The sequence below is a fragment of the Dasypus novemcinctus genome, chromosome 28 (assembly GCF_030445035.2).
Source record: "Dasypus novemcinctus isolate mDasNov1 chromosome 28, mDasNov1.1.hap2, whole genome shotgun sequence".
Lineage (NCBI taxonomy): Eukaryota > Metazoa > Chordata > Mammalia > Cingulata > Dasypodidae > Dasypus > Dasypus novemcinctus.
In genome coordinates, this window is record NC_080700.1 from 20,977,099 (window position 1) to 21,004,184 (window position 27,086).

The following is a 27,086-nucleotide window of genomic DNA, read 5'->3' on the forward strand; positions in this document are numbered from 1 at the left end:
CCCCAGCCCTGAGGTGCCTGTAACTCTGCAGATTTGGAATCTGCCAGAAAGGACGCTCTCTTCACCTCTTGCATAATCCCCTTAGTTGAGTGATGAGCAGGCTATGAAGTGACCCAAAACGAAGCTGGGCAGCCTTAATCAGAGACAGCTCTCTGGACAGAGGGCCAGTGGAAATACTCAGGGAACTGCCCCCATCTGGTAGGGGAGCGTGAGAGGCAGCCCTGAGGCCAGGAAAGATCATCACTTGGAAGACACCCAACCCATCCCCTGACCCAGGAGGCTAGGAGAAGCCTGGAGAAGATCCTCTAAGACTGTCAGGGGTCACAACAGTCTGGGAGAGTTCTGTTCTCATGGTTTTATCTTGGACTTTTATCTGGCTAGTGAGAGCTGAAATCTCTTTTGCAGCCCAAGCCAGCTCAGCTCAGAGACACTGTCAATCAAATGGATGGGATAAAGAACAGCTCACCATGCAAGTCGATTTGCTTCAAGTCCAAATTTCTAACAGAGCCAAAGCTGCTCTGCTCCCAAACGGTGAACTGAGACAATTTGAACTTTATTAGGTACCTGTCATTCTGAGCATCCGGTTCCTGCTATCTTTTTATGAAAATGAATATTTTAACCTGCCCCCTTCTATTTTCATCATCTCTGTGTGAACAGACCCAACCCCTTACCTTCTGGGAACCAAACGTCATGCTATTTTCACTCTCATCAACCTAACACAAAAGGTAGTGCTCGACTTCTGCTAAGCGCTCTATGGCTCTCTCCCTATAATTACAGGCACAAATTAGCTTCAAGTTTAGAGACTCTTCCAGATTCTTCCATAGAATACCCTCTAGGATGTGACTGGAACCCGCTCTGATCTCCCTGGTTTGAGCCCTGAGCTAAGCCCCTGTAGCATTGAGTTTGGACTTTAAGGGAAAATCCCTGACAGAAGCAAGGACGGTCACCACTTATCTGGGCCTTCTGGTTTACCAAGCTTCCTCCTCCTTGCTCCCACAAGACCCTTGCCCAGGCCTCCTCCATTGTGTTTCTCTGTTGTTTGATGCGACCACGAGGGGAGTTTTTCTAGGGAACTGTGGAAGGTGGGAGTTGACTTCTAGAAGTGAAAGTTAGAGCTTCCGGGCTGGAAGTCCGAGGGAAACAGATTGTTCTTTTCCCTCCAGCTCTGTTGGCTGTTACCAATCGCTTTACACCTCCCTCCCCCAAAACTCTCTCCACCTCTCAAGAGGAGGATGATTACTCAGAAAGACGAGTTGGGCACAGAAATAGCCAACCTATTTGTGGCTTTAAATGCAAGCAGTTTTATTTTTACAGCGCGTTGCTGTATTTTCTCTAAGTATAAATCATTATCTACCACAAATGAAACTCCAGTTCCATCTGCAATAGTTCCTGCTTTGTTAGTGGTGCCAATTAGTCACAAAACAATCGGCACATTCCATCGCCCACACCACCTGGGGGAAGAAAGGGCCATCTCTTCCAGGGTCCCCCTGGCTAGCAGTCAACCCCTTTGGATTCTGTTTCCCTACCTACCTGGCCACGAGCTTCCTCAGTCACCTTGTGGCTCAACATCAGTTTCCCCTGTCCATATGGAGAGATGTCTCTGTTCCGTTAGGAGCTGGTAAACGCCGATTGGCAAAGCCTCTGTTCTGTTGATTTAAATACTGACGTTGGGTCCTTCCCCGTTGCTGGTCGTTCTGCCCAGGGTTTCATAGCACCCATAGGGACACCGTGAAGCTTTCATAGAATCCGAACAGTTTCCTGATCTTTTGAAAAGCAGCCAATGTGGAGCAGAATCGCTGAGCAGATCCTCTGTCCCATCTCACCCCCTTCCTTCCTCTTTTCCTTTGGATTCTCTTCCTTCCCGGCTGGACGTCGGAACCTTCTCATCCAGCCTGTCATTTCTCTCCTAATCATATTTGCTTCGGTCTGTTGAACCCCCTTTCCACTGGGTAGTCTTCCTTTTCTGCCTTGCCGTTTGCTTGTGGACAGTCCCTGTTTTCTTTTCAGTATCTGATCACCCTCCGGGAAATGTAAAAGTTCTCCAGGAGGCTGACCTTCTCGTCCCTTGGAAAATCAAAACCAGGTAATGAAAAGGCATTTCTGACTTCCCAGGACTGAGCTCAGTTGATTTGCTGGTTTGCTGCTTCACCTCTCAGGAGATGCTTGTCCCCTACCCCTCATTTTCCTTTGCTTGCACCCCTCCCCTTACATCTCCCCACTGGACACAGCGGCAGGTCTCTGCCTTGGTTTTGCTCCTTGCTCAAGGAGCATCTATGGAAAGTTTCTTATGTTTCCAAAGGTTGCTTTCCCACAGAAGCTGAGGTTGTCTTCTCTCCCTCTTTTGGTGTAAACGGTCCAGGGGTCACTTGCAACTTCTGACACAATGACTGTGAAGGGCTACCTTTGAGAGGAGGGTTTTCACGAAGGGTCTTTCTGCCACACCCCGCCTTGGGGGCTTCCCACTGGCTCTCTTGAAAAGGGGATCAGGGTTCAGGTTTCCTCTGGTGTTCCCAGCTGCCTGGGTAAGAATTCAACAGAATCTTCCCAGGAAATCTCTGAACGAGGCTGAGAAACAATCTGGACATCGTCATTGAAGAGGATGGATACCATCGTGCCCCGAAAGGCCAGCTCCGCGTTTCCTTTCTTTTCCCCAATGCACTGTCAGGGTTCTTGGACAGTAAATTGGGCACAACCCTCTCTGGAAATGGGGTAATAGGAAGGGAACCAATATTTGTTCATTATCGAACGTGCCCCCCACCATACAGGTCTATAGATGCCTCTTATTTAATCACCATTCTTTTGGAGGTCATATTCTTAGCTCCATTTTCCAAGGAAGAAAATTGAGTCTTAAAGAGGCTAGCAGCTTGGCAGAGGCCACCTGGCTGAGCCGGGGATTTGAGCCCGGTTCTGTCAGTCTACTCCATGCATGCTTTTTTCTTGCCACATAGCATTTCTCTAGGTCATCTTTCTTCCGAATCCTGGCTGACCCGAGCGGGTCGAGGCTGCCGCGTTATCACCAACTCGTCCCTACTCTGGATCAGCGTGAAGATTTTCACTTGAATGTGTCACCGAAAGATGCCATTTGAAGCACAGCTTCTGCTGATAAGCGTGGGACCATCTGCTTGGAACATCTCAAATATTTTCAGCAGTGGGAGAGCAGCTTTGATTTCTTCCGAGGCAGGAGGCTGCAGCCCTCCCTGGAGATGTTGGGACTGGAGACCCTGCAGGCTGGTGGGGCGACGGCAGCGCCTTTTGCATGTGAGCTCCAGGATGCGAAGGGGTGGCCTTCTCTGACCCTTCCCGAGTGAGTGACCCAGAGAGTCTGTACCCCAGGTTTAACTGTTGTGCTTCACTTGATGACCAGAGTAAGATCTCCCCCCTTCAAAAAGCTATCGCCTGGGCAACTATTTCTGTGCTGGCTGTTTTTGCGTTGTGTTAGATGTTTGCTGTCAGTGTGTGTTGGCAAAAAAACTCCGGCTCCTGCCATGGTTTTTGGAAAATGTGCTTCTTTGCAGTATTTGCTCTTCCCAGACATTGTTTTACAACTTCAGGGTTGAAACTTCGGCGTTCACGTTTTCTTTTCGAGTCGAGGCTGGAGGCAAAAATCCGAGGATCAGTTTGTGGGTGAAATGGTAGAATTGGAGATTTTCAAGGTTCCTTAATTAGGTGTTAGGAACGATACAGGAGCTGGAGTTTGAAAGGGTGGGTACCGTGCTTCGCTCTTCTGGGGACAGTCACTTTACTAAAAGCAGTTGTGCATGAGCCAGAGGTAAGCGGGCTTAACTTTTATTTGCCCTTCCTTACGGGACAACAGCCTGGGGATTAGCTTCTGTTGCTCGTAAAGTCCCATGAGCAGCCTCTTGGGGATAAGGTGTTGCTCTTTGATGTGAGTATCGTAGCATTATTTTCCAGGCAGTGTGGGTGCAGGTAATTTGACAATGGCCTCCATAGGATGTTGGTAGATTGCCATGTATATATACAGCAATAGGAAGGTGCTGACAAATCTGCCCGTGGAGGAGGGTTTCTTACCCTTGGGACTGTTGACTTTTGGACCAGGTAATTTTAGCACCATCTAGACTAGAGCACCATCTAGACCAGTGCTCTAGATGGAACCTGCCGGACACTTTGAAAAGGACCAAGAAGTTTTCTGCTTCTCTGCGTGGATGGCACGGCGTTAGGAAGCGGGGACGAGGCATTTAACACCAGCACAGATGTCCGGCCCTGCACGTTCCTGCCGCATCCCTTTCCTGCCATGGAAATTCCATCTCACAAATGGGTTTCTGTTTGTCCAGGTTACTGCACACACACAGGGAAATGTGCCTTTTCCCCTGGAGCCATCTGCCTGGCAGGTCCAGCCTGGGTCAGAACTCTCTTTTTAGTTGCCTGGGAACAAGAGGAGGTATCAGATGGCCCAAGCTTCACACCTGGTTTTGTGGGCTTTTCTTTTTATTTCTGTTTTTTTTTTTTCTTCTTTTTTTTTTTTGTAAGAGTGATGCAGTAGGGGGAATCCAGACCCATGGAGGATAGTGGACAACTCAGTGGGAAAGCGGAAGGGACTGTTAGCATCTTTGGTCCCTACAGAGTTATTTCAGAAAGTATAAATACACAGCATTCTTAATTCTTAGCGCTCTCTGATTCTCCTTGCATCTTTCTATCAGTTTCACTGCCCATCTGTTCCTGTCGCTTTAATGAGAGATAAAAGCAGCCAGCAATCTCTGGCAGATATGCCAGGACACGGGCTGTGCAATGCTCACATCCTTAGAAATCTATGGATACCACCATGCTTGCCTTCCCTGCCTGTTGATTTTATTATCTCAGTTTGGCATTTCCATAGAACTCATTCTGGCAAAGTGTGCTTCAATCTCTAGCATTTTTTTTATACCCCAGTCTTCCAGACATACCTTAAAATGCCAATGATATGAGGGACTTGAGGTTCAGAGGAACCGAGATGCTTGGTTTAGGACTTGGTCCGCCTTGGTGCCTCTGCTTTGTCATTTGAGCAATGTCAAAACCCCTCTCCTCAAAAATCTCGGTCATATTCATATGCCATGCTCCCTGCAATTCTTTGTACTTTTTGTGGGAGGGTGGTGCTTGTTAAGCATCATCCTCTATGATAGTCAGCCCCGTTTGCAGCCTTGCTGGTGTGGGGTACTGAGCAGGGTGAGGAGAGCATCCACGTTGGGGACAGCTCAGCGGGGTGAGTGGTGGTGGCAGTGACCCAGCAGTGGACGGTCAGCGCCCAGGGAGGTGAGAAAGGCAACTTGCACTGGGTGGGAGGTGACATGGCTCTAGATGTCAGAGCCCTGCTGGGTAAAGGTGCATCCCACAGTGGGGGGCAGCGGGAGCAGAGGGCTGATGTGAGGTGAAAGGAGGGTTGTTTTAGTTTACAAAAGCTGCTGAAAGCAATATACCAGAAAGGGGTTGGCTTTATCACTGGGGATGTATTAGGTTGCAAGCTTATAGTTCTGAGGCCTTCAGGTATCCAAATCAAGGCTTCATATGCTTTCCCTGCAAAGATGGGCACACGGAGGCATTCCCTGGTCTCTCCCTGCTCATCTGGGTTTTGTCCCTTCAGCTTCTGGCTTCCTCTCTCCCAGTTTCCATTGATTTCAGCTCCTTGCTTTCATGGCTTTCTCTGTATTCATTCTGTTCATGAAAGACTCCAGTAAGAGGATTAAGATCCACTCTGGGTCACACCCTACAGAAGTAAACTAATCAAAAGAAGGTCCCACCGACAATAGGCTTACACTTACAGGTATGGGTTAGATCTCAGGACATGATCTTTTCTGGAGCGTACGAAAGCCTCAAACTACCACAATGGTATTTGTGCAGGGGAGGGGTGGGCCAGTGGTGGACTCCAGAGACTGTTTACATCCAGGAGGATGGTGCAAACAAGCGAATCTATTGAGGACAATGGGAACCAGGTTTCTCACTAACAGAGTAAAGGAGTTACAAGTATGGTAAGGGAGAAAATGAAAATGAACTCAGTGGTGTTGGGTTGAAAATGGAGATATTGGTGTGAGTTCATGATTATATGGAGATATAGCTATACAGATGGAAGTGTGTGTGTATATGTATGAGTGCACATATTTGAATTACTTATTCCTTAGCTCTGATTATTGAAAGGGCCTTGGTGCAGTGACAACCCAAGAGCGATGTGCACCCTCAGCACCCAGACTGTGGCTTCTAAATACTGTTCTCCACTGAATGGAACCGGGGATTTTTGGGGAAATGGCTGATTTCTCCACAGGTACAGAGAATGTATAAGATGAGTCTAAAAATGTCCTGTTATTCTAAAAAGTAAAGAAATGCTTAAAGAATGATGGGAGATATCTAAAAGACATAGAAGAAGCTCCCACAAGCCACGATTATGATGCTTTGGGCATCAGGTAAATATAATAATGGAATACAACCTATCAAATAAAATAGGAAACCCTGAGTCCATGCTGATAGAAAACTGTAAATGAATAAATTGGAAGCATGATGAGAAACTGGATAGCTACCTAGTCTCAAAGTATCTCCTCCCCAAATACTTATCTACAAAGAGAAAAGAATAACTTTACTGTGAAGAAACCTCTGCAGATACCACCATAATCAGGCATCAAAATGAACATCCTCGGCAATGGGACAAACTGAAAGTGTACACCACCCAACAGGATGCAGTGAACAGAATCCAGCATCACTTCTGTGATGCTTTCACCAAAAATGCAGAAATTAATCTTAATTAATCTGAATCTAATCAATAAGGAAACACAAATCCAAATCAAAGGAAATTCTACAAAATAGCTGGACTATAATCTTCAAAAATGTCAAAGTCATGAAAGTCAAGAAAAGACTAAGGAAATGTTCCAGATGGAAGAAGGACAAAAGAGACCCAAGAAGTAGAAGTAACTCCTTATTCTGGACTGAATCCTTTGGCTATAAAGGACATTATTGGAGCTACTGGTGAAATTTGATGGTGGAGGTGGATCATTGTTTTTTTTTTTTCCAAACACTATTCTTGATTGCAGATGTAATGAGTTTTTTAAAAGATTATTTATTTATTTCTCTCCTCTTCCTCCCAACCCCCCCATTGTCTGCTCTCTGTGTCCATTTGCTTTCTGTTCTTCTGTGACCCCTTCTATCTTTATCAGTGACACCAGGAATCTGTGTTTCTTTTTGTTGTGTCATCTTGCTGTGTCAGCTCTCCGTGTGTGTGACACCATTCTTGGGCAGGCTGCACTTTCTTTCGCACTGGGTGGCTCTCCTTACGGGGAGCACTCCTTGCACGTGGAGCTCCCCTACGTGGGGGACACCCCTGCGTGGCAGGGCACTCCTTGTGCGCATCAGCACTGCGCATGGGCCAGCTCACACGGGTCAAGGAGGCCTGCGGTTTGAACCATGGACCTCCCATGTGGTAGACGGATGCCCTAACCACTGGGCCAAGTCTGCTTCCCTGGATCAATGTTAAGTTCCTGATTTTAAAAGTTGTATTGTGATCATGTAGGAGAATGCCCTTGTTTGTAGAAAAGATATATTAAAATTATTCATATACAAAAATATTCAGAGGTAATAAAGCATTAGGTGGCAACTTACTCTCATAAAAGTTCTTTGTACTGTTAAAAAAAAAGTGTAAATGCTCCTGGCATGGGTAGGTCATTGTCACTAATGTCTTCAGTATGTATTAATATATGAATGAATTTAGCATTTTACGAATACCAACATAATGATCAAGACCCATTCCCTTCCTGTAACTGTGATAGGAATGGAATATTCTAGAGGTAAAGTGTGTTAGTCCCGGGATCAGGTAGAATGAGGTTTGAATCACATTTGCACACTGTGTGACCTGTGGTTTGTTCCTTCATTTCTCTAAATTTCAATCTCCTTATCTGTTTGAGGGGGATAATAACAGTATCTTCCTCAAAGGCTCCTGTGCTGATGAAGGGAATTAACGTTGGTGAAGGCCTTTGTTCCGTGACTAGTATATAATATGAACCCAGTACATGTCGGCAATCACTGTTAGTATTTGTGTAGGGGAATTCTGATTAATTAAACAAATAACATGCAGGTTCTCGCCCTTGAGGGTTTTAAAATCTGGCAACAGGAGGACATGTAATCCAATAAGCGCAGACAGGCGTTAAAATGCTGAGCTGGCTGCCTGTGCACGGACGGTGGGAGCCTCAGGGAGGGTACCAGCTTGGCAGGGAAAGGAAGAAGCCACGGAAGGCTGACCCGAATGGAATCTTGAGGAAGAAGGAAGTGTCTGCCAAGTGAACTGCTATTCTGGGGAAATGTCTGACTTGGGCTGTGGTGTTGGATTCCCTCAGCATGTGGGGAAGGTTGAAATGGTGGGGTTGGTTGAAATGGTGGGGCTGCACAAGACCACCCAGGGAGAGCCGAGAAAGCAGGAAGGGAACACGGCCAAGGAAGGGGCCGGTGGAACACCAGGGCCAAAGGGCAGTGTGAGAAGAGACGCAGCGAAGGAGTCCAAGAAGGAAGGCCAGGAAGGCAAGGGAGAGCCAGAGGAAGGGAAGCGTGTCTCAGCCGTGGCAACGTCTCAAGACCGAAGCAAGGAGAGATGGAGTGAGACCCTGGGACGTATTATTTAAGGGGCAGAGAGTGGAGAATGGGATGAAGCTTGACTCCCTTTTGGAGAACATCCTAAAATATCTATGCTGATGAATTGCCAGCTGATGAATCGCCAGCTCACTTCCATTATTTGTTCTGGCTGAAGGACACACCCCAATTTTCCCTTCGGACATCTGAGATCATCACCTGAAAGAGTCAAGCTTGGGACCCTTTATCCATAGAAGCATTTGTTGTTAATGGTGATGACTATGGGTCATTGTGTTTCACAAGATAAAGTGGGAAGAGAGGCAGTTTTTCTGGAAACAGCTCGTCCCTGGGTTTTCGTTGTTATGGACTTGGCATTGGGTAGATGGTGCTTTGACAAATCCATAAAAGCCCATATGGGGTTTTAGGGTGGGAACTCCATATTTGAGACTTTTAGTAAAGATCATTCCTGATAATCTTACTGATTACGGTGATTGCTTCTGGTGACATTAAGGCCACCAAAAATGTCCCCAGAGTAGCCACATGAATGGTTGAGTGAATTTCACACATATATGCACTACTGACAATGGGCCAAAAAATAGCACCAACTGGGCTGGGCAATCTTGGTTCTGGGTTTGCTACCAATGAAATATATAACCTTGGGCTGGCCATGAGTTAATTTCTTCATATCTATAAAATCAAGGGGGTGGAGTGCAGAATCTGCAAGATTCCTTCAAGATCTAAACCTCCGTGGGCAACAGAGCACAGTCAGACGTGTAACAGTAGAGAAGGGTTTTAAGAATTCTCCAAGCTTCATCCTCTTATGTCTTCTATAAAATACCCCAGCTGCTGGATAAAATAATTTGTACCTTATGTGACAAAGTGTTATTACATGTATGAAGAAATTTTAGCAATGCAATGAAAGAAATGGGAGTAGGACATCAAAAAACAATTCTTGAAAGAAGAAACACAAGTGGCCATTAATATGAAAAAATGTCCAACTTCATTAGCAATCAAATAAATGCAAATTAAAACAAGGTACACTTTTATCTTCTATCAAATTTGGGAATTTTTTAAAATGGAGATTTTTCTGGGAAGAAAAGCATTGATGCTCTGAATAAAACCATTCAGTTACTGTCAGTGGTATTATAATTCTTACAGTTAATTTTGGAAGATGCTTTGTCAATCTGCATTACAATCTTGAAAAATGTTTGTACCCTTTGGTGGAGCAACTCCACTATTAGAAATATGCCTTAAGGAAATAGTTAGAGATATGCACAAATTTTTCATCTAGTTAAGTGCTTTGTTTTTAAACAATGATGAAAAATCAAATAAAAAAAATGGTGAAAAACCAGAAGCAATCAATAAGTTCAATGTAGGGGATTTATTAACAATAAATTATGGTACATCCAAACGGTGTCTATTAAAGCCATGCTTTTAGAGCATATACAGGCCTGAGACATGTTTACAATATCTTTTTTTAAATTTTTTTTTTTATTTTTAAAATTCATTTGTTCGTTTTTAAAAATTTATTTGATTTTTTATTTTAAGGAGGTCCTGGGGATTGAACCTGGGACCTTGTACATGAGGAGCAGGTGCTCAACCACTGAGCTATACCTGCACCCCTACAATATCTTATTGAATAATAAAAGCAGGACCCAAGCAGATTATAAAATGCAATCTCTAGCTTGAAAAAAGAGTGTATAGGGAACATTGAAAAAGATTGGAAGGAAATATCCCAAAATATTAAATCAGGTTAATTTTCAGTAGTAATTTTATATATGATTTTCTACCTAATTTTCCAAAGTTTCTTCCACGGATATATATATTAGTTTCACAATTAGAATAAAAAGGCAATAAAATAAAAAAAAAACAGTTACCCTCTTTTTGTGTTAAAATTAAACAGACTACAAAATGATCCTTGTTTGGGTGAACATTTTCTTTCAGTGCAAGAAAACTTTTGCACAGTTGGGGGCAGTAACGACTGGTACTTGCAGACAACGTATTTAAGTCACGATGGAATGTGAATGCCGAGAACACACAATGATCGGTGCACTGAGAAAACGCACTATCAGGAAGGAAACAAATCTTTAGAGATGAAAAACAAAAAATCCCCCTTGGCATCAAGGAATATGAGGCCTTCAACTCCTTAAGTGGGAAGAAGTAGAGGCTGAGTAGATTAGAAGCACTAAGCAGAGAAGCTATCAAAGGTTAGGTCTTAACAACAGTATGAGATCATACAGATCTATCTTGTATGTGTGTTACTACAATAAAAAGTTTAAAAGAACATAACCAATCGGTCAACCAAAGCAGTCGGACGTCCCAGAACTTAGTGGAGGAAAGTCCAAGGGTGAGAATCAGGAGCCCTTACCTACAGTGCTCCTTCCAGCTGGGGGATGTTGGCCTACGTCAGTTCCATTTGTGAAGCTGGGGTTTACTGGGGAGACTGGCTCAGCTGGGGTGAGCCGTGCTCTGCAGTCAAGGTTCAGATGAGCTTGCAGGCAGGTGTGGCTGCTCTGGGGGCTCCCGGGAGCGCCTCACCCAGGGAAGGACAGGTGATGGTGAGCCCTTTCGGAGGTGCAATGCAGCGGGCCCTGGACAAGCTCTCGTGAATAATAGTGCTTTTCCCTCCCTGTAAAATGGGGACAATAAGCCCTTTCTTATCTGCCTTCCCAGGTAATTCTAAGGATCCAAGCTAGGACGGAAGTGAGAATGTTCTGGACTCCAAAGCCCTACCCAGTAGCATTCGGATGCTCCAACTTCTTTCTTTCTCCCTAGGAATTTCTTTTATGGGAAAGAGTGGGATCCGTGATGCTGCAGTAAGGCTTGCCCATCAAGATGCCATTACCTACTGGCCTCTTTTGTTACTGAGGGCTCCTCTGCTGTGTTCCTGACCGCGTCGGTGGGTGCAGGGGGCTTGTAGGATGAGCGCTCCTTCCACCCAGGGCTGTCAATGCCAGGTAACTATGCACCACTGCAAACACGACTGCCGTGTGAAAACAGAGTGGTATGAACAAACACACAAAAAAGATTCGCCTGTGTGGACACGGCGCTGGGCTGACACGGAGGCCGCAGAGCTCGGTGATGAATCTCGTGCTGCAAACGCTTGCCCTGATGGTCACTGGGTCTGGAGAACTCAACTGTGTGGTATTCGTCCTGCTGTGGGGGAAGGATCCCTGAGCCAAAACGAAATTATTCTGGGCTAGACTGTTTTGTCAGCTAGCAGCAATTACCCTTCTACTCTCCTCACCCTCCCAACCTCAAATATCTCAGTCATCTGCCAACAGAGATGAATAACGCACAATGACCAAGGAGCCCGGGGGAGGGAAGGGTTTTTGCGGGGTGGGGAGCACGCAGGGCTGGCCGGGCTCCAAAGGCACTTCTTGCCATCTGCTATTTCACTCCAGGACTGAAATTCTGTCTCAGTCCCTCCGCCACCACCCCCTGGTCCCAGCCACCGATATCTGTTTCTGGGTTAGTGCATTTAGCCTCCCGTCTGGCCCTCCCTGCTCTCTGTCCATGTCCCCTGGAGTCTAATCAGAACACAAAAGCCACCGTGAGTCCCCCTGTCAACCACGTCCCTCCTCCTCTCACCGCCCTCCCATGGCGCCCCCATCTCACTCCAAGTGACGGCCGAAATACTTAACGATGACCCGCCAGGCCCCGTGGATCTGCCCCTCTGAACTCACCACCTAAGACTCGACTTCTGCTCATTCTACTGGAACCACCTCTGCCTTCCTGCTGTTCTTCAAAAACATCCACCCTTGCCCTGCTTCCGGATCTTGGCACTCTCTGCTCCCTCCACCTGGAACCCGTCTCCCTGAGAATCCGCAGGGCTCCGTGGCTCGCCGCCTTTGTGTCTCTCCCCAGAGGTGACCTTGTGAACGAGCTATTTCCCATCACTCCCCCACCTCCCTGCCGCCCCTTATCCTGCTTTGCTTTTCTCTGTTGCACGTATGACGACCTAACGTGTGATACACTTGTTGGTTTTGTTGTTGATTATCGACTGCCTTCCCACCAGACTATACACTCCAAGAAGTCAGGGCTTTGCTTCATCCACTTCCGTATCCCAGGTGCCTAGAACGGTGCCTGATAAAGTTGGAACTGAATTTGATGGATGGATTGGGGCAGGGCTCCTCTTCATCCCTCCAGGGAAGGCTGCGGTCTTACTTGGACACTTCTAACAGAGCTGGGTCTCTACAGCAGGTCTTTGATCAGCCACGCCATGGTATCGTGTAACCTGGTCCTTGTGGTGGACTTTTGAAGATATTGGTCATCTCTACCTTCTGGCTAATTATGAAAGGAAAGGAGATTTGTCCCAGTGAGAAGAGCATCCAGTGCCCTGCCAAGGGCCAATCCTGGGCTCCTGAAATCACACCACTGGGGAGATAATTACTTGTTTCACCAACAAGGAGGTCCTCCTGCTAGTTCCAGTTTTGGGCACAGTTGTATTGACCTCAAAACTAGGAGCGAGGGAAACGGACTTTGGCCCAGTGGTTAGGGCGTCCGTCTACCACATGGGAGGTCCGCGGTTCAAACCCCGGGCCTCCTTGACCCGTGTGGAGCTGGCCCATGTGCAGTGCTGATGTGCCAGGGAGTGTCATGCCACGCAGGGGTGTCCCCCGCGTAGGGGAGCCCCACGTGCAAGGAGTGCACCCCATAAGGAGAGCCGCCCAGCGCGAAAGAAAGTGCAGCCTGCCCAGGAATGGCGCCGCCCACACTTCCTGTGCCCCTGACGACAACAGAAGTGGACAAAGAAACAAGACGCAGCAAACAGACACAGAGAACAGACAACTGGGGGAGGGAGGGGAATTAAATAAATAAATAAATCTTTAAGAAAAAACCAAAAAAACTAGGAGCGAGCCCTGAGACTGGATGTGGCTCAAGCAGTTGAGTGCCCGCCTCCCACACGGGAGGTTCCAGGTTCAGTTCCTGTGCCTCCTGAAAGAAAAAAAAAAAAAAACAAACCCAAAAACCCACACACAACAAGCAAAACAAATGAAAAAAAAAAAACCCAACGCAGGCAAGCCAATGTGGCTCAGTGGTTGAGCACCAGCTTCCCACATATGAGGTCCCGGGTTCAATCCCCAACCCCTGGTTCCTCAAAAAACAAACAAAAACAAAAAACTAAGAGCCCTGCAAGTACTGGAGATCTGCTGATTCAATTCTGGAAATGCTTATTATCAGTGGAGACATTCAAGCTCCATGAAAATGTGACATCTATGTATTGTATCAGCTTTAGGGGACCTTATAAGGAAAAGACACATGTCTACAAATTTTAAAAGGGTTAATTATTTTGCCCAGGCAAAGATCCTGGTCTGCAAGTTTCCAAAAAAAGCCAAGTTAGAACTGGAACAAGGGAAAGGATTTCTGCCAGCTGGTCTCCCTCTTCCTTTGTCCTATGGTAGGAAGTGGTTTATGTATATTTGTTACATTACAGCAGGGTGGGGGCTGTGCATATATTTATTTTGCAATTAGTAAAGTGTGAGAGAAAGTTTCTGGGAAACTGCTTTGCAGCTTCAAATAGTTAATGCTTTTACTCGTTTGGGGTCAGTACTATGTTTAATGTCTGTCAAAATGTTCTCTTTCTGTTTTCCTGGACAGTCTCGTCTATGGTATGTGGAAATGTAAATACATCTTGTTAACACTCGCCATATGTTGGTTTGCACAGCATGCATAATCTGAGTAGGTGCCCAGCTTTGTTGCAGATTCTGAGACCACATAAAATAAGTACCTTTTAATTGTTCACACATTTAAAATATTGACGCACTACTAAACATTCCTTTTCTTTCATAATTTGCCCATTGCTTATAGCTCTGTATGTATGAAAGATGACAACAAGGGAGTGGATATAGCTCAAGTGGTTGGGCACGTGCTTTCCATGTAGGAGGTCCTCGGTTCGATCCCTGGTACCTCCTAAGAACAAACAAACAAACAAGAAAAGTGACTCTCACTGGGATGCAGATGGAGCTCAGTGGTTGAGTGCCTGCTTCCCACAGATGAGATCCTTGATTCAATCCCTCATGCCTCCTACCAAAAAAAAAAATGACAACAACCACATTGCCCCAACATGTATATTTTAAATTGCATTCCCGTGCAATTAACCTAGTCCTTCAGGGGAAGGCGTGGAGACAGAAGATGAAATTATTTTCAAAAAGCCATTCAGGAAGCTTGGGCCAGAACTGGAAATGGATACCAGGGATTTTGATTCTCTTGCTTTGCTCTGTCTTTTTTGCCACTGAGCCACCAGTAGGAACAATAGCTCCAATTAGAGGTAATTGGCCTGTGTGTGTCAAAAAAAGGCATTTAAATCGGTTCTTTCATTGGGTAAAATGCCCAGTCTTACCATTGTTAGAAAGAGAATTGTATAGTCTATTAATTAATTTATTTTCTTATAACATGAGGGTTAAAAGTCATAACTGAAATTCTACCTTTTGCTCCAGTCCACCCCCTTTGATGGTACTTTTTTGGATTTGTTTTACAGAAAACTACCTGAAGAGCCCCAGCCCGAGGCCTCCTCATGGATGAGTTAAATGTAACATCATGTGTCCCTAAGGAATCCGTGAACGCGTCAGCCTGTGGGAACATCTCCACGCGGGCTCCACACCGAGAAATCCCGATTGTGCACTGGGTCATTATGAGCATCTCCCCTCTGGGGTTTGTTGAAAATGGAATTCTCCTCTGGTTCCTCTGCTTCCGGATGCGAAGAAACCCCTTCACGGTCTACATCACCCACTTGTCCATTGCGGACATCTCCTTGCTCTTCTGTATGTTCATCCTGTCTGTCGACTACGCTCTAGATTATGAGCTCTCTTCTGGCTACTACTACACGATCGTCACCTTGTCGGTGACCTTTCTGTTCGGTTATAACACGGGCCTCTATCTGCTCACAGCCATCAGCGTGGAGAGGTGCCTCTCGGTCCTGTACCCCATCTGGTACCGGTGCCATCGCCCCAAGCACCAGTCGGCATTCGTCTGCGCCCTCCTGTGGACGCTTTCTTGCCTGGTCACCACCATGGAATATGTCATGTGCATCGACAGCAGAGGACAGAGTCACTCCCGAAGCGACTGCAGGGCGGTGATCATCGTCATAGCCATCCTGAGCTTCCTTGTCTTCAGCCCACTCATGGTGGTGTCAAGTACTGTCCTGGTCATCAAGATCCGCAAGAGCACGTGGGCTTCCCACGCTTCGAAGCTGTACCTGGTCATCATGGCCACCATCATCGTATTCCTCATTTTTGCCATGCCCATGAGGGTCCTTTACCTGCTCTACTACGAGTATTGGTCCACCTTTGGGAACCTCCACCACATTTCTCTTCTCTTCTCCACCATCAACAGCAGTGCCAATCCCTTTATTTACTTCTTTGTGGGCAGCAGTAAGAAGAAGCGGTTCAAGGAGTCCTTAAAAGTGGTCCTGACCAGGGCTTTCAAAGACGAGATGCAGCCTGGGCGCCAGGAGAACAATGGAAACACCATCACAATTGAGACGGTCGTCTGAGGAGGGTGGAGGGACATTGTGGGACACTGGTAATTTTTAGTTTGTGCTTGGAACACAATGTGAGTATCTCTTAAATATGACATGGAAGGACGCCCCATCCCATATGCATGAGATATTAAGCAACAATGAAATTGTACCCTTGTGCGTCTCTTCTGGAAATGCCTAAATTCATGTCAGAACTGTAACATGATTTCTGTATCTTTCAAAAAAAACTCTTTCCATTCCTCCTCAGCAATTCTGGCAGCATTTTTCCATGGACTGCAGAAATTTACTCCAGTGGGAAGATTTACAGATTGTACCACAAGAAGGTAACAGAAGCATTTGTTGGAACTTAGGGCAGAGCCCTGCAATGGGAAGAACAAGGGTTTGGGAGTCAAGTTGACTGTCATTTACTACCTGTGTGACCTCAGGCAAGTGCTTTAACCTCTCAGAGTCTCATGTCTTCATTTATAAAATGGTCACAATAATAGCACTTAGCTTGCAAGGTTACTGAGAGGATGGGAAGAGAAGAGAAGGTACGTGAAGCACCAGGCACACAGTCACTGTTCAACAAATGTTAGTTTCTCCCAGTCCTTTAAATGGAAGATGAAATACATCTTTTTGTTTTGTAAAGCACACACACGCAAACATACACACAACTCTTATGGTTTGCAAATATTATCATATAGGTTTTTAGATGTTGAATGTCAATTTACAGAGGTCTTCTTTTTGCTTGCAGCATGAAAGCTTTCCACGGCCCACCACCTCTATTGAAAGACGTTACATTTCACCAGTCATGTGCTAGTGGCTAAGTTCAGGGAAAATTTTGGCTACTAGGAGGGAATCAACTCATGACTTTCCTTTCCTCTGTGAGAATACTAAATGTAATGAAAGTCTGTGTTGCTAAAGCCTTTGGTTGTATATAAATGTTCATGAATGGAACTTAATTCATGAGTTCATGAGGGTGATTCTGCTTTGGGGGACACACCGCCATGAAGTGGTGGTTTATTTGTCGTCACGAACGTCTCACCTGCAGCCAGATGCAGGTCTCTGCATGGCTATGTCTCTCCTCCTTCTGAGCCATTTCCTTGCATCATTCCCAAGAAGGAGGCTCAGTGCTAACAATGATGAGAAAGTGGCAACATCTTGGCGGGAATTGGGATGTTTTCCCAAAGACAGATCTTTGCACCACCTCTTCAGTATCTTTACTAAGCACTTGCCAAATGGGCTTGATCACCCACCTGCCATGATTTATGATGACTCTGAGCTGTCTGCATCTTCAGACTCCATGTCCCGTGTTTTATCTGTGAAACTTCCTTGGCCTGTGTAGACGGCATTGCTGTGCTTATTTTCCTTCTGTCCCTTTTAGGAACCTCACAAAAATGGCAATGTTCCATGTGGCTCTAAGGGGAATAAAAAGCTCAAGTCCATACATGAACCCATTAGTATTTGTTTTTCCCTTTTGTCCTTCAAAGAGTCAGAGGAGCAATGAAGAAAGGTTCTCTCTTGCTGCCTGTTTCTCCTCTACTCTTCTTCCTTTCTCAAAAGAAAGAATCACCTGTCACTGCAGGCACAGCTTAGTTGGAGGAAATGGGTGAATCTCCTCCACCCTGCCTGCCCCACTGCAAGCCAAACTTGGATCCAAGAGGCTTTTAAGTGGGTGATGACATCTGATTCAGAAACAAGGCAGCTTTCTGTCAAGAGCCCAGATGGGGTAGAGAGCAATGACATTTAGAATGATCTTGTTTTTGATTGAAAACAGAGCATCTTCACTTGGAAAGAACAGAATAATTAACACTGATCAGAGTGACTCTTCTACTCACCGTCATCTCACCCAGTGGAACTATGTGAAAACAGATCCACTACATCTCATCTCAGAAGGGATCTTGGTCTTGAAGAGGGACCTAAAGACTATCAGATACAAGGATTTCCCACCCAGGGAAAATGGGAAGCCCCCATTGATTGTCCTTCTGCAGATAAAGTGGGGAAATTGAATATGAGAGTGAATATAAAAATTCCCATAGCTTTTAAAAGAATAATGCCCTTGCAATGAGGTAGGACTCAGAGTCTGGCAGTGTTGTCAAGACAAATTCCTCTCAACCCATCCCCCCAAAGTGGAATATAAGCTTAAAACAAAATCAAGAATATTTAAGTAAGTATGTGAAAATGGAGAGAAGACTGGATAATTTACACCCTTTAGGCATTTGGACAATTTGCCTTTGTCCTTTTGGGGTTATTAGTTGCCATTTCTGTGAATTCCCTGGAGATGGGGAGAAGGTCGTTCTCAGATAATGCCGTCCTTAATAAGGAGGAAGGGTTTGTAGCAATCATGCTACAATACTCAGGAAAGGCCTCTGCAAAACATCATGATAACGGTGTGAACAAGACAAAGATAATCAAGTGAAAGTCTGTGCTGTCGATAATGGGGGAGAAAGGCATACATATGTAACCGTAACACCAAGCTGTATACAAATTAATTCCAGGAGAGTGCTATGAACACAGGTGCGTGGCAGAATCACCTCTTTCAGAGTAGGAAAAGGAATGTGTCATGGAAGTGACCTTTGGGTTCCTGGCAGGCAGGTAGGATTTCAAAAGACCAAGGGAGGAGTGAGGGGACTGCAAGCAGAGTGTAGGAGTGAGTGAAGGTGAGGACACATCAACACAGATAAAGCAAGCCCTGACACTGTCACCTGTGCTGATTGACTGGACGAGTGGTCCATGGAGCTCCTGCTTGGCCATCCTCCCGCCTCTTTCCTTGTTGCTGTTGTCTTTTGGTCTTCTGGCACCACATTCTTCAAGTTCTTTGGACTATAGTTCACCCGCTTTCTCTCTACACCTATCTCATCCTCACTAGCATTGCCTATGATGGCCATTTGAATGTCTTATCTCCCCAATTTCTCCACTGGCTTTCCTTTCTGCTTCCACTCCAGTGACCTTATTTTGAGCTGAACCACAGCGTGACACTCTCTCTGGGCCTTGTCGTAACCTAAAACGAATCCACTTATGAAAGCTAAAATTCTGGGGTTCCGTTGTCTGAACACCATCACTCGTGCTTTTCCTTCCACTGCTCCTGGAGGTCTACACCATTGAGACCCCTCACCCCCAACCACTGCATTCACCTCAGGTTATGAGCTCCCTTCTGGGTCATCCTCTGTCCTTGTCCAGTCTGACCTCTGAGGTCCTTAGCCCAGCCGCTCTCTTGGCATGTTCCCCAATTCTCTTTCCCTCTTGCTCTTCTGTTCCAACTTTCTGCCCCTGTTTCTCTACTCCAAGCCAGACTGCTGAGTAGCATGGTGAAATCTCACAGCCACTTAGCTTGGGGGTCCCGTGAACTCATGGTGGTCCCTCATCACTATTCCTCAAACCTCTTCCCACATCTCCTGGGCAACCCTTCTAAACCCTCTCTCCTCTCTCCTCATGTTCTCTCTGCCACCTTTCTCTACACTATTACTCTGTCTTCACTATCTTGCCTCCTATACCACACACAAAAAAATCAAGGCCACCAGGCAATAACTTTCTCAGGTCCTTGCTACTGTATACAATGATCTCAACACCATATCTTTCTTCCTTTGCTCCTGCCTCAAGATTTTCCTCCTTTTCCACATTTTATTATCCTTCAGCCTCCCAACAATGATCTTATTCCTGTGTCAGCAATCGAAAGTCTTTAAAAAAAATGAAAATAAAGAAAAACAAAGTCTTCACATTGTTCTATGAGATCCAACCCCCGACTAACTCTTGGACTCCTCCTGATACCGTCCCTTTGCTCACACCTTCAGTCACATTGGCCTCCATGCAATCCTGCAAAAATGCCAAGTCCGTGCCTAGTGTTCCTTCCACCTGGAATGGACCCCACAGATGCCTGCACACTTTCTCCCTTCCCTCAGGTTTCTGGTGAGTCGCTTCACCAGTGAGGCTTTCCTTGGCCTCATCTATACTGTTGTGTGCCCCGTTCTCATTCTTTCCTTTCCTTACTCTGTTCAATGTTTCTCCACAACACTCATCACCACTTGGCACATTACGTATTTATTGGCTTATTTGTTCACTCTCCGCCTTCTCCCACTGGAATAGGAGTTCCCTGAGGGTGGGGACTTGGATCTGTTCACTGAGGAGCCCCAGCACAAAGACTAGCAGGCACTCCTTATTTGCTGTGGTGGTTGAATCTGCCTCTCCCTTTTTCTGGACTATATCTCCTCCACATAATAACAGGCTCAATGTTATCCCATCTTAAAAAAAAAAAAAAGCAATAACAACAGCAAAATCAAAACCAAACACAAAAAATGAAAGTCATTCCTGGCCTCTACAATCCTATTCAAGTTTTTTAGTTTGCCAAAAGCTGCCAATGCAAAAATACCAGAAATGGGTTGGCTTTCATATGGAAGTTTTCTTGGGGCAAAATCTTACAGTTCCGAAGCTGAAACAATGTCCAAATCAAGGCATCATCAGACATACTTTCTCACCAGTGGTAGGCTGTTAGTGGATCTTGGAGTCCTGCCACATGATGAGGTGGTTTGGTGGGTCTGCCAGTCGCTCTCTTTCTCCTGGAGCTCAGGTATCTCACACTGGGCATCCTTTCCTGGAGCCTCTTGGGCTTCTTTGTCTTTCTGCAATTGTAGGTGAACCTGGAGTCTTCTCTCTCACATGGCCAGGTCAAAATGGCAGAGCTCCTTTTCTTTGTATCTTTCTCTCTGTGTGTTCTCAGTTTACATAAGATCCAGTAAAAGGGTGGAGACCCAACTGGGGTCACGTATCACTGAGTCACTGACATAGTGCAAGCAAAAGTCCTAAAGTGATCTAATCAAGGGCCACTGAATCTAATGTAATCAAAGGGCCCCATGACCACAGAAATGGATTCGTTCCAGAACAATCTTGTTTGGGAATCACAAAATTCAAACTCTCACAAACTTCTCTCCCATCTTTCTTCCTTTCTTCACAGCCATCCCTTCTGGAGAGACCTCTCCACTCACTGTCCTCACGGTCTCCATCACATTGTACCCCTCAACATTCTCACTGCTGACGTGCGAGCTTGCCACCACACTGAATTGGGCCCAGAGGGGAATACTTAGTGACTTTCATATGGCTAGATCAGATAGGCTCTTTTCTAACTAAACCATTTGTAGCATTTGATTCTGCTGGCCATACGCTTCTTGAAAATACCTCTTTCCCGGAATCTAGTTTGCTATGCTTTTCTCTCTCTCATTTTCAAACCTGTCCTATCTATTTAGAGTCTTCTCATTTCTTTCCTTGCTCTTTCCCTGCCTCCCTAAAGTGACTGTGTTTACCATGATTCAGTGGTTGAACCTCAGTTCTTTCCTTTCTGCACACCTCTCTGGGCATTTTGATCCATAAGTGGTTACATGTCAATAACTTTCACATCTCCATTTACGGACCAGAACTCTTTTCTGGGCCCCAGTCCTGTATATCCAACTCCCTAAAACATTTTGATCCAATTCCCTGTAGCATTTCAAGTGCAATATCTCCCCATATTCTTATATTCTTTTCTTGGCGAATGACACCAGCAGTCACCCTGTCACTCAAGCTATGCTATTCCCTTTGCATAGGGTGCCCTTCCCTTTTTTTAATGTAGCAAACCCCAAATATCCATCTACATTCAGCTCTAGCATCAGCAATTCAGGAGGGGCTTCCTGGAGTCTGGGTTCTGGATAATGATTTTGTACCACCTCTTTCCCAAAACTTCAACGTCTCTTTCCCTTCTCCCTTCTCAGCTGATGACTTGCTTCCTATTTCACAAAGAAAATAGAGGAAAGTGTACATTCCCAGCATCACGTATGCTTCTCTCCTTTCACTCTAGAGGAACTCGTCTTGTTGCTAGCTAAAATGAACGCCTGCACTTGTGCTCCAGCTCCTCTTCCCTATTTCCTACCCAAAGGAATTTCTCCTGCAATTCTCCCTCTCTCTCTTGCGCATCATCAGTTTCAATCCAGCCCAAGGGAAGACAGGTTTTCAGGAAGCAGGATGAGGATGGCGGCTGGTGAACAGCATCATTAGCCTGGGCTAGCTTCATCCTCTACCACGCATTCCAGTCTTTCCTCAGTAGACCACGTTCTATGCACTGAGATGAGCAACTGGGAGCCACCAGCTGCCTCACATCACTCCTTCCCTTCCTTCTTCTCTAGGCAGTGCCCAGTGTAGATGAGATAAAATGGTCAGTCGCCTTCATGAAGTTGTGTGAGGAGCACCTAGTAGATGCCTCACGGGTGCCTACAATCCCACCACTAGAAAAATAATTCCTTTAAGTTTTCTCTTTTCACTCACCCCCTTTTGAAATTACAAATCACCTCTGAATGGATAACACAGCAAGTCATTCGTGCCTTTCCTCTTGGAGATAAGCAGGAGAGGACTATACCTCCAGGCATGAAGACTGCTGAATCTGGAGAAAGGAGAGAATGGGAACAGGAAAATACCAGTCACTCGATCCCATATACAGGGAACTTTTTTCTATTTATTTAATATTTGACTCCTGGACATCACAAGGTTATGTGGTCAACAAAAGTCCTCATAGCAAAAAACAAAAACAAAAACACGTTAATTAATCCAAAGTATCACTTATAAAATCAGTCCCGACATGCCTCTCTCCCTGTTTAGCACCAGGGTCTCTCTTTTCCTGTCTCATCTGTATTTTTGTGGGTCAGTCTTGTAAGGCTTGAGAGTCATTGCAAACACAGTACAAACCTACCGGGGAGTTAAATTGCCGAGTTCATGAAGTTGGGAAGAGAGATGGTGGGGAATTGCTGGAATCTCGCTCCAAGCTACCGGTGAAAGAAAAGGTGCAGAGTTAGACCAGTTCGCAGATCAACCAGAGAAAAAGAAACAAGGATGGGGATGGATGGGAGCTTCTAAAAGGAAGGGTTTTTAATATCCAACACGTAAGGGAGCCTCTTGGAAAAACTGATGACTGTCTTGAGTACTTTTGTAAAAAAAGATTATCCACTTGTAGCTATTCAGCGAAAGTAGCCATGAGGCAAAGGACGTCATGTCATGATATTGTACAAGTTTGACGGGAAGGTCATGCCAAAAGTTCAACTTTTTTCAGTGACCTAAAAAACCATTTTGTTATAATTTCTCATGGTTTTGGGGGTGGATTGAGCTCAGCTGGTGCTTCTCATTTGGGGTCTCTTGCAGCTGCAATCAGATGTTGGCGGGGACCACAGCCATCCAGAAGCTTGACTGGGTGGCGCTTCCAAGATGGTGCCCGCACGCGGCAGCAGTTAACTCTGGTTGTCAGCTGGGGCCTTGGCCGGAGGCAGAGACCAGGGCTCCTCCACGGGGCTTGGGTTTCTCACAGCTGGGTCACTGCGTTCTGAGAAGAAGCTTCCTGACAGTGAGCTTTTCCACCAGGCCCCAAATCAACTCTCAATTTCTCATTTGTTTAAAGGAGTATATATGGTTGAAATTATAATACTTTTTGGTAAGGGCAAAATAAAAAATATTTTCATAATTTTAAGTTTATTTTTCAAGATAAGATTCCACACTTTTTTTTTTTTCAGGATTCACTATGAAACTTTGGTCCTCATTTTAACAAGATGCCCTTTCGATGAACTTTTATCATAACCAGTCAACCTGGGATAAGAGGTCCTTTTACACTAATTATTTTATTTAAATAGGTTCACATTGGTGTTAACAGAAAAGGTTGAATTTTTGAAACAGAATCAATGGGAATACAGATATTACCCCAAACGAATCTAGTCATTCAAATGATGTAGGCACTTACCAGGTATACAGGAAACATTTTTTTTTGGAAGAGTCCCAAACTGTTATTAGTGGCGTCCCAAAAGGTCCCTTTTTCCTGCGTTAGAACATCTATTGGCTCCAGATTGACAGGCATTTTGGGTAATGTATGTAGAAACACTGTTGTCAAGGAAGCCCTTTGGGTTTGGGGGCATTCCCCTGTTAATTTCACAGAGAAAAAAATGCTTATGTGACTACTCTCGTTTTGCAGCCTTCAGTTCCTCAGGAATCTATAAATTTCAAATTTCGTAACAACAAATAGTTTTGACAGAGCAGGTATATCCTGTTAAAAGCAGGTCAGTTCTGTGAGCATAACATTTTTGTTTATAGTTTATTTAAAATTTTTGTTGTTGTTGTTAAATGTAATGCAGCTTTAGATTAAAATGAGTAGGATTTTTTTAAAAAAGAGGCACTGAAAATTGAACCTGGGACCCCCTACAGGGGAAGGAGGTGCTCAAACCACTGAGCTACACCCTCACAAAGAAGTCTAGCTGAGGTCACTACAGCTCTGCCAGGAGGTCCGGTTGAGTTAATTCACTCCCCCAGGGCACTCCCTCGAGGAATGGGGTGAGTTACTGACCTGCTGCTAACAGCTTCCCTTACAGCCAACACTAGACTGTGAACGCCTGAGGCAGAGACCTCTTATTGTTTGGGAGAGGAGTGAGAAGAACACCTGACTTGGTGTACATTTTTTGTGATCTATGTAGCTTTAAAAAAAATAAAAAAGGAGAGTAGGACTGAAATCCTGACATGGTTACTTACTAGCTGTGCAACAGTGAACAAGTAGTCTCCCTGACCCTCAGTTGCCTTGTCTGTATCACTGATGACTTCGTGTGAATTTCCCCAAAAGCAGAACCTGAGACTCTGATGCAAGTAATTTATTTAGGAGGCTATCTCAGGATGCATGGGGGGACGTGAGAGAGTGAAGCAGGAAAGGGAGGGAATCAATGGAGGGGAAGCTAATGGGCCCAGAAGCTCCAAACAGGGGGGACCCAGAAGCGCCAAACAGGGGGGACCCAGAGACCACACGGAACCCCACTCAGGACGTCCTACTGGGGGACGCGGAGGTGTTGACGCCTTCTCCTGCCCCCACTGGCAGCGGGTTGCCCCGACAGCGTGAACGCTTAGCACTTCTTGGCTAGTCCTGTGTTCAGGCTGAGTGGGCTCTGTACCCAGAGACCCCCCGGATGTGGAGAGGCACAGGAAGCCATCGACATGGAGGGATCGATACAGGAAACCTAGAGGTGGCCAAGGTATACCAGCAGTACCCGCCCCATGGGCTAGAAATGACCGACCTCAGGACTTAGACATGTCTTCAACGCTGCTCTGCTGATGGTCAGCGGGCACAAGAAAGGACACTCCTCGTCATTAGTCGCCAGAGAAATGCAAATCCAGCCCACGGTGAGGTACTGCTTCACACGCACTAGGATGGCTGTTATTTAGAAAATGGAAAATGGCAAGTACTGGTGAGGATGTGGAGAAATTGTTGTTGTTGTTGGGAACGTAAAATGGTGGAAAGCAGTGTGGTTGTTCTTCAAAAAGTTAGAGTTACCATACAACCCAGTAATTCTTACTGAAAAGAAGGGAAAACAGGGACTCCAACAGGTCCTTGTACACCAGTGTTCACAGCAGCATTATTCACAAGAGCCAAAAGGCGGGAACGACGCAAGTGCCATTAAGGGATGAACAAAATGTGGTGCATGCACACAGTGGACTATCATTCAGCAACAAAAAGAAACGAATTTCTAGGACACGCTACAACGGGAATGAATGTTATGCTGAATGAAATAAGCCAGACACAAAAGAACGCTGCTGTATGACTCCACTTCTATGAAATACTTAAAATAAGTGAACTCATAGAAACAGGAAGGAGATTAGAGATTTCCGGGGACTTGGGTGAGGTAGCAGAAATGGTGAGTTAGTGTCTAATGGGTACAGAGTTTCTGACTGGGGTGATGAGAAAATGTTCATACTTAATGTGGTGATGGTTGCACAACATTGTGACTATAATTAAAACTGCTGACTCGTACTTTTAAAAATGTCAAAAGTGTCATATTTTCTGATATATATATGTTACCACAGTAAAAAAAAATTAAAACCTACCTTACAGGGTAACGGTGAGAAATAAGTGAGATAATGTACCCAAAGTTTCTGTGTAAACTGTAAAGCACTAATCAGGGAAACGGACTTTGGCCCAGTGGTTAGGGCGTCCGTCTACCACATGGGAGGTCCGCGGTTCAAGCCCCGGGCCTCCTTGACCCGTGTGGAGCTGGCCATGCGCAGTGCTGATGCGCGCAAGGAGTGCCGTGCCACGCAAGGGTGTCCCCCGCGTGGGGGAGCCCCACGCGCAAGGAGTGCGCCCGTGAGGAGAGCCGCCCAGCGTGAAAAGAAAGAGCAGCCTGCCCAGGAATGGCGCCGCCCACACTTCCCGTGCCGCTGAGGACAACAGAAGCGGACAAAGAAACAAAAGCAGACAAAGAAACAAGACGCAGCAAATAGACACCAAGAACAGACAACCAGGGGAGGGGGGGAAATTAAATAAATAAATACATCTTTAAAAAAAATAAATAAATAAAGCACTAATCAAAGGTTAATTATTAGGGGAGTGGGTGTAGCTCAGTGGTTGAGTACCTGCCTCCCACATACGAGGTCCCAGGTTCAATCCCTAGTACCTCCTTTTTTTAAAAAATTAAATAGTTAATGATTATATTTTCAATGCACGAGGTGTGCTTCTAAGATGTTTTACTGTGTACTGCTCAGGCACAGGTACTAAAGCAAATATTGTTGATGAGAAAGTAGAAATACAAACTTCCTCTGCCACCCCAGCTAGCTTAGGTGAGCACTACCTCTGGTGTGAATACAAAGAAATGGGACTAATTAAGCAATACCTATCAGAATTTAAAATTGCAAATGAGTATTTTCTCCTCGAAGCAGCCCCGCACTTTATTTCAATGAAGCTGCTGTATAGGGCTAGAAAGTAACTATTTTTGGTTTTGCATCCTTAAGGTAACTGCTGCAACTACTCGATTCTGTTTTTGCATGAAAGCAGTCATAGACAACGTGTAACCAAATGGGCATGGCTGTGTTCCAATAAAGCTTTACTTGTGGATGCTAAAATCCGAATTTTATGTAACTTTGGCATGACATAAAAATTCTTGGGGAGAGGATGTAGCTCAGTGGTTGAGCACTTGCTTCCCATATATGAGGTCCTGGATTCAATTCCCCGTGCCTCTGGGGGAAAATTCTTCTTTTATATTTTTTCTTCAATCATTTTAAAATGTAAAAACTATTTTCAACTTGTAGGTTATACAAAAACAGGTTGCAGTCTGGA

General features: G+C 45.4%; 1 protein-coding gene across 1 annotated transcript; it reads left to right on the top strand.

Annotated features, from left to right (window-relative positions):
* Positions 1 to 3,147: 3,147 nt before the first annotated feature.
* Positions 3,148 to 16,953, top strand: MAS1 (MAS1 proto-oncogene, G protein-coupled receptor). The gene is made up of 2 exons (XM_004449791.2): positions 3,148 to 3,304; positions 15,017 to 16,953. Exon 2 carries the CDS (start codon positions 15,053 to 15,055, stop codon positions 16,028 to 16,030), a length of 978 nt encoding a protein of 325 aa, XP_004449848.1. The 5' UTR covers positions 3,148 to 3,304; positions 15,017 to 15,052; the 3' UTR covers positions 16,031 to 16,953.
* The last annotated feature ends 10,133 nt before the right edge of the window (positions 16,954 to 27,086 follow it).

Bases quoted from the DNA above. Each gene is read 5' to 3' on its own strand.
- MAS1 (XM_004449791.2), top strand. From the start codon at position 15,053: ATGGATGAGTTAAATGTAACATCATGTGTCCCTAAGGAATCCGTGAAC.